The sequence below is a fragment of the Lactuca serriola genome, chromosome 7, assembly GCF_051521515.1.
Source record: "Lactuca serriola cultivar US96UC23 chromosome 7, Lser_US96UC23_V15, whole genome shotgun sequence".
Classification (NCBI taxonomy): domain Eukaryota; kingdom Viridiplantae; phylum Streptophyta; class Magnoliopsida; order Asterales; family Asteraceae; genus Lactuca; species Lactuca serriola.
This window is the reverse complement of record NC_136414.1, coordinates 12,411,892-12,420,418: the sequence shown is the minus strand read 5'-3', so window position 1 is coordinate 12,420,418 and position 8,527 is coordinate 12,411,892. Positions and strand designations below refer to the sequence as shown.

The 8,527-nt window shown below is 31.9% G+C and overlaps 1 protein-coding gene across 1 annotated transcript; it reads right to left on the bottom strand.

The window, feature by feature from the left end:
* Window positions 1–3,729: 3,729 nt before the first annotated feature.
* On the bottom strand, window positions 3,730–5,368 carry LOC145063735 (protein FAR1-RELATED SEQUENCE 5-like). The gene is made up of 3 exons (XM_079011321.1): window positions 4,704–5,368; window positions 4,304–4,526; window positions 3,730–4,089 (listed from the first exon to the last, which is right to left on the bottom strand). Exons 1-3 carry the CDS (start codon window positions 5,366–5,368, stop codon window positions 3,730–3,732), a joined length of 1,248 nt encoding a protein of 415 aa, XP_078867447.1.
* Window positions 5,369–8,527: the final 3,159 nt, after the last annotated feature.

Here is an 8,527-nt window from a genome sequence, read left to right as displayed (position 1 = left end):
CTGTTAGTGATCGTAAGAAGGAGAAGGCGTCACTGTATACACTCATTGACATCATTGGAGATTCCGCATTTATTACATTACTTTAATTTTCAACCAAATGTATTTTGGAACAAACGAGTTTTCTTAACTTGGGTTTTATGAAAATGATGTTTTGCCTTAATTAAAAATGAAAATTTTGTTTGTGAATGTGGGACGTTACAAAAAATCACCTGAACTGCCTGCAAGAATTACACGGTCTCAGTAGAATAAATAATTATCATAAACCATCTAAAATCATTAGAGGTCCATGCTTGGTCTATAACTCAAATCCCAACAATTTTGACAAAAATTCGAACTAGTCAACAATCATCACGCCACAACCAACTCCTTGTGCCGTGACTGCTAGGCAAAAAAATAGTCATGAATGCCTCGAGTTCACACCGCGAGCAAAGAGTCTAGCTGCACAGTGAAACTAGCTTAACAACCTTCCTCATTAAGGGCTTAATCCTTTAAGTCCAAAACTCCAATCCTCAAATATAAATCCCACAAAGGTCTTAATAGATAATGTTCCCAATTTTATCCATAAGAAAGGTTTAAACACCAACTAATCTAAAGCATAACACCAAAACTCCATAAGAAATGCTAAAACCAAGTGTATGGCCACATGTATCATAGTTTTATCCTATATGAAAGGTCTAGAACTAAAGAAACATAATTAACAAGTTTTGGAGTTCTTCAAACTCCAAGAAATGACACCAAAGGGACAAAAACTAACCAAAAGTGACCAAACCTCAACAATACACATAGATCTATGGATGAATCATTAAAATGCTTAGATCTTTAATGCTTATAAAGGTCCAAAAGCATAGAGAAGGTTTGTTGATACATAAAAGTGAACCTCTAGCAATCCATGCCAAACTAGAACCGACATCAAGTGCATTATAAGATGCGAAGAGTTCCGAAGTCAAGCTTCTTCCGAGATGAAGACATTTTTGATACATTCCTAGTTTTTGATGTAATAGAGTCCGTACAAGCATTAAATGCTCCTTTTCATTTTTATTGATTGAACTGTTCATAGGAAAAAAATCAATTAAACACGTGTGTTAGCTTTTTTGACTTATCAGAATTACATTCTCTATGTAAGTCCTGCATTTTGTCTTATTGTCTCTCCTTTCCTATTTACGGAGGTGATTTATCCATGCATTGAAACCTTGAAATAGCAATATTCTCTTCACATCAAATACAAAATATCTTGCATGTCAAATCTCTTTCACCATCATTCTTTTTGTTCTTAAGTTATCTTTACCTTTCTCATACCCACTTTACTTTACTTAAATATTCTGTTGATTACTTTGTTGATCTTCATACTTCATGACAAGATTTGTTTACCAGACTTGACTAGACCAAAATATTAGTAGTAGACATTGATCTTAAGTTAATTCAAGGTTTGAGTTTTCAAACCTTGTGCGTACACTAAGGTGTTGTTTGTTTTTTTAAAGTAAATATCCATAAAGTCTATGGACCACCTCTGCAACCCTCTGCAGTAGAAGAGGTGGACCAAACGGCTGAAGACTGTAATAAGAAGCGTGTTTGTTTTTTTAACATTTGCATGTTGCTGCAGATATTAAAAAATTTAAAACAAACGGATTTTATAATCCGAAAATAGTTTTTTAATACAAAAAATTCAATAATGTATGACATTTTGGCAAGAATTTATGATATTTCAGCAAAAAATAATGATATTTTAACAAAAAAATAAAGATATTTTAGTATAAAATAATGATATTTCATAAAAAAATTATTATTATTCAATATAAAAAAAATAAACAAGAATAAAAAAACGAAAAACATGTGAAATAAGATTTCAGCAATATATAATCAATATTTTAGCAAGAATAAAGAATAAGAAGAGGTTGGAAGAGGTAGGAAGAGGTAAAACAAGTGTTGCGCCAAGAAGAACATGCGTAGAGGTTTTTTAATCCAAAGACTTCTGAAAAACAAAGAGCTGCGAGATGAAAAGTGTTGCGCGTGTGCTGCGTCACACAACAATAAGAGGTCTGAAGAGATTTTTTTTTCAAAAAACAAACAGTACCTAAGTCTTTCACTTTCAATTGGTATCGAAGCTTGAGTTGTTGTCTTTTGAATCTATAAAAACAAATTATAGTTGATATGAGATTACCTTGGTATCTTAATCATTTCTATGTTCAAAATAAAATTTCGTCTATATACCTCTTCTGCTCCAATACTTTAACTTCAATGGCTGCTCCTAATCATCAAACTCAACAAATGTATTCAATGGAAATAGAAAATTATGTGGTTTTCCCTTTTCTTGCCCCATTGCTAGTTGTTGAAGAGTATGATCACTAGAAAGTTAGGATGGAAAGATTTTTACTTGGTAAGGAAAAAGGTGAAGAAATATGGAGATTTTTACTTGGTAAGGAAAAAGGTGAAGAAATATGGAGATCTGTGAAAGAAGGTTCTCATGTTCCAGTGAGACAAATGGTAAGAGATGTTGCTAATACTCTCATGGGCCAAGAAGAACAATGTCTAACACCTATTATTGCTTCAGACCTCGAAAAGCTTCATGTAGACCATATTGCATTGTCAGAGATGGTGTTTGGTGTTCCTCTGTCTCTCACTGAATATATTAAGTTGTGCAAATCTGCCAAAGGGATTTGGGACAGTCTTCAAGACTTGTTCGAAGGGTCCTAGAACATGAAGGATAAGCGTTTGACTTCGATTGTCAACGATTTTGATGCCTTCACCACAACTCCCGGTGAATCCGTATATTTTACTTCGAATAGCTACATAATTGTTGTGAACAATATGATTGCACATGGTATAGTTAGAACTCCTCTCGAGTACATTCTGAAGTTCATCAATAGTCTCGGAAAAGACTGGGGGAACTTCAAGTCATGTGTTCATAGTAACGGATCTCTAAATAAACTGAAGCTTTATCAACTATTTGACGAACTACAAGGCCACGAATCTAACATTGCTTAGATGTTAAAAGAACTGTCAAGAGGTCGGGAATCATCCAATTGAGTGACCTACGTGTGTATGTAGTCTTGTAGGATAGCCTGAGAACTCTTGATCTAGTCTTTCTTGCATGTTCCTTGTACGGTTGTGGCTCTAAAGTGGTATCACCTGCTCGACTATCAATCTCATTATAATATGAATCATTGAATAGCTTCACATTCTCACAATCCCCTGAATCAGATTGAAGAGAACTAAAACGATAATTTCTTGATATTACATCCTTTATCCATCTTTTCAGAATGTACCTTTCAGGAATTTCTTTCACACCACATCTCATCATTATTGTAAAAGCATGTCTGCATAAAACACATACGCTTGAAATGTTCACAACTGCAATTTATTTCTTTCTCTTCAGCTTTTATTCAAACTTGATAAAAAAATGAAAAAACAATTTAAACAAAAATTAAACATTTACATTCATATATGAATACTCATATATGAACAATCATATATAAGGATTCATATACGAATATATATAAACATTACATTTTTCATAAAAAACTATTAAATTACCTTAAATTCGCTTTTAGTGTTGTTGTGTTGCATAATATAAACTTCCCAACCATCTTCATTACCAACATACGAGTATGTACAGAAAAAACTTGTTTTATATATTTCCTTTTGCACCTCAAAAAATAATGTACTTGTATAAACCTTTGATGCTTGTAGTTCTATTTCTCGAGGTGTTTGCATTTTATATGATGCTTTCTATCATGCCTTATCAAGCTCTCGTTGAGTATTCCTTTGCATTTGAATGGCAGTGTCGTAATTCATCATGAAATTCAAAAGTAAATTACCACTTTCTAAGTAGGTACTTAAGAATGAATTCATACTCTCTAACCTCGACATAGTCTTCATCAACCCACACATTGCAATATCATTAAAATATCCAGGTATCCATGAATCACATTTTGTAAACATTTCTTTAAAACATCCTGTGGCTTCCAGATTGAATTCCTTCATAAGCAAACCCCATTTCACCTCAAATACATTAGGTTTCATATTAATGTCCCAAACAAGCTTTGAGAATCTTTTTCTAAAGTCAATGTTCATAAATAAATCATCTGATATCTATATTAAAACAAAAATAATATAAACTTCTATATTTAATCATAAATGAATAAATATGAATAAGTAAAATATCAATAAATATTTATAAATGAATAAGCTAATATTTGAAAAAAATTAGTATATTCATCTATAAATAACTAAATACTATGTAACATATTTGAAATATATTAAAATAATAATTTGTTTTTCAACTTCTTCATTATATGCCATATACATAATCGGTGCTTTGAATTAGGAAAAAATTCTCAATAGCTTGTTTTATTGTTGCATCTTGATCGGTTAAAACAAGTGTTGGTTCTTTTTCATGAGTTTTAAGAAACGCTTTAAGAAACCAAGAGTAGGACTCAATGCTTTCATGGATTAGCAAACCCGCTCCAGCAGTAACTGATTTTTTATGATGGTCAATAGCAATAAATGGAACAAAAACCATTCGATACCTAACACACCGTGTTCATTTTTTGATGTATTCATAAGTAAAAATAAAAATATTCATCTGTCAATACAATTATAGTATATTATTAGAATAATTTCAACAATAAAAACTGAACATGAAACGTAAAAGTTAAAATATTCATATATGAATAAGCAATAAAAAAGTAGATAGAATAACTTACTTGTTTGTTCGAAAAGTCACATCAAACGAGATAACATCACCAAATTCAGCATAATATGCCATCTCCATTTCATCAGCCCAAAACATACAATCCAAAACATCATCTTGACAGTTAAACTCAAATGAGTAATTTGGATAGTGAGTTCGATGGTCATTCATTGTGTTTACTATCATTTGGGCATCTTTATAACCTATAACCCGATTGATATCTCTACTTAAATTTTTATAGTCAACTACTTTGGGCTTTACAAACTCATACCCACCTCTCAGACTTGCCCTCAACTTATGAGCCATAGTTGGGCCTATTTTTGATGTCAAAGTACGCACTATAGACTCTGTTTCTGAATATGACATTCGCCTCACCCTTTTTAAATCACTTCTCTTCTCAAGTGGATGGTTGTGAAATTCATGAAACTGAAAAACTTTATAATCTGGAGTTCCATACACAGATTCAAATATAATCTTTGCTTGACAACCAATAACTCTTGAATTTGAATTTCGTTTCCTCTTAACACCACTTGTACCCAATGTGTCACAAGATTTCTTTTTTTGTTTGCCATCATGATTACATATAACATGTTTCTTCTTTACAATCTTGTTATCAAACCTTGACTGCGTGCTCAGTCTCACATCAAAACCACCAATTTCAGCATACTCAGAATACATTTTGATGGCCAACTTTAATGATTTGAAGATTAAACCTTTAAATGGAATAAGTTGAACAGGTACATCTGGCTTATAGATATGTTCTCCAATTATACCACCACAATATTACGCATCATCTACTGAACTCGAAGATTCACCACTTAAAAAATATTAAATCTAAATAAAATAATAATGCATCAATAAAACAATCATATATGAATACATGAAATTCATATGAACAAAATAAAAAACAATGTTTATTAATGGATTAATAAAACATTCATATATGAATACATAAAATTCATGAGGATTCAAAATATATAAAATAAACATAATTTATTCATATATGAATAAAATGAAAATACAATTATCACACGTTTATTCATATATGAATATGACAACAATTTATTCACATTAACATATTCATATGTCAATAAATGATAATCAACAAAATTAAAAAAAAACAATATAATTCAATACTGATACCTTCAAAAAATTAGTTCTCAACATCTTCTTTTTCACTCTCACACATAGAAGAATACAAATAACCATCAATAACACTAGAATTCGACATAATAAACCAAGTGATCTGTATAAATAAACAAAAACAGTCTAAATATCGAATATATCTCACAAAAAAGTCGTAAATATGAAAACCAAGTTAATTTCCAATATATCTCACCTCAACGTACAAAATATCTGAAAGAAACTTAAATCAGCTCAATCAGATGATGTAATTAAGCAATCTCTCTCAGTTCAGAGCGTAAAAACTACAACAATATATCCAATTGAAAATTAATTCAGCTCCGATTTGAAATAAATATCTCAAACTACATAACAAAAATCCGATGAAACAACTCCAATACATATTTGAAACTTGATAATCTTGATAATGAACTCCGATGAAACAACTCCAAAATGAAAATAATGCGCGTAATTCAAAAAAAATTATATAAAGCAATAATCTTGATAATGAACTTCGATACATCCGTTTCAAACGATATACATACCTCATCAAATCAGAAACTGAATACGAAGAAGAAAACTGAAACACAGATGCGAAACTTCACGATTAATAGAAAAAATACGTATAATTTCTAACGAGTTATATAAAGAAAAAAATATTGATAATGAATTCCTCATATCCGATTCAAATGAGCTAAAGATATCATCAAATTTGAAACTGATAACAACGAACAATTAAGTTCTATATAAAAACGTTGCTAATTTACAAAGATACCTTTAATGAAAAATGGACACGCGCATTCTTTTGAAGTGAACATGTTAGATAAATGATTGGCTGAGAATGATTCTCCCATTCTCAACCTTTTTTATTTTTTCAATTGAACTTATATATATATATATATATATATATATATATATATATATATATAGAGAGAGAGAGAGAGAGAGAGTTAGGTTCAAGTGTTTAAAGTAATTATTGTGTTATTGTATGCATAAATATGGGCCAATCAAAATTTAAAATATAAATAAATAAATAAATAAGGGTAATTAGGTAATTTTATAAACAACATCCCCAAATACTTTCCTATAATTATGCTAGTTGATTTTAACCTAATTTATCCCCTTTTAATTACCATCGATGTATTTGTACATTGATGAAGGTGAGAAGGAAAGCCCGAAGCGGCTGCAAGGTCCAATGGATGTCGATCGATTGCAGGATACTTCTTTCACACCCCACCTTTTTTTGTCGAATGTAATTTTTCCACAAAATCACTTCCCACCAAATTGACAACCTTCCCTGTGACAACCCGAAAATTTCTAGCTTGCATTCTTCATTTCTCATCAATAATAGACTCATTTTGCTATCTTGTAGTACCATTTAGGGTCTATTGGAGCGTTCTAAACGTGTTATAATCAAGGTTGGAGGTTGGAAATGGATTAACTCAAAGTGTTGGATTCAAAAAGAGGCCAAACACTCCAACACATGGAGTGTGCGGCCACACACATGTGTTTGCGGCCTCACACCCTTCCCAACCGCACACTCCACCTATATATACCACACTTAGTCATTTTTGAACACTTCTTTCACTTCTTCAAGCATAGAACACGAAATCCTCTCAAGTATCATCCATTCTCCATGATGATCTTCAGAAAAGGTACCAAGAACACCAAGAACACCATCTAGCCGCACACATGGCAGCACACACCATCTGGCAGCACACATGGCTGCACAATGGGCCACACACATGTGCTGGCGGCACACTAAGTTGCACACCTGGCCGCACACACACATATAGTGTGTATTTTGACCATACACTCCTTTGTAAAGCCTTATACCCCTTCATACAATCATATATGGTTGTAACACTTCAATATAAGTGTTTACTAGTCCCTAAGGTGGCCCCAATTCATTAATTAGTTGTTCATAACACTAATTGTATTCATATATCTGTCAATTTATGCTAAATAGGATTCACGTGTGTACTCAAGTCACCACTTGATACTTAGCAACTGATCCAACATTTTCATCAGAATCACTCACTACAGGTGAGTTCATACCCCTTAATCAATGTTTTCACTATTTTAAATGTTTTATGGGGGGGGGGGGATACAAGTAGAATCATGCTACTTATTATATCAATCACATGTGATTAGTAAGCAGCATTTAAATGATTTACCACGTATTAGCCGTTTTACCAAACAGTTTCCTTCAAATGATGTTCATAAACATTTTATATGTTTTCAAACTCCTTATTACACTGTACATTTTACTCTGTATGTTTTATTTCAAACTTATTTACAATTGTGTTTCAAACAAATGTTTCCTTATACTTAAACCGTTTTATCAAACCCATGCCTACAAACCGTTTTATAGATCGACATCAAGTCGATCTTTTCTTAGATAATGATTATGTTCAAAGGTTTACAAAACTTGTTTATGTTTTTATATTAGAAATTGCATGCCTCTATATATATAGTTATATAAGAAATGTTTAAGAGACTTAGGAAGGTTATCCACCCTATTTCCTTTTCGCGCTTGAGATGTGGTCTGGTGGGATATCGGGTACTCGTCCGAAGGTCGTTTAAATATTAGTTATATAACATATATACATATATAGTCATAAAGGTCCTTCTAGTTCATCCCATGCCCTTGGGTAGCAAGGGTATACATCCATGTTCATACTTACCAGTTAGATTACTAGTAAACTACCATTG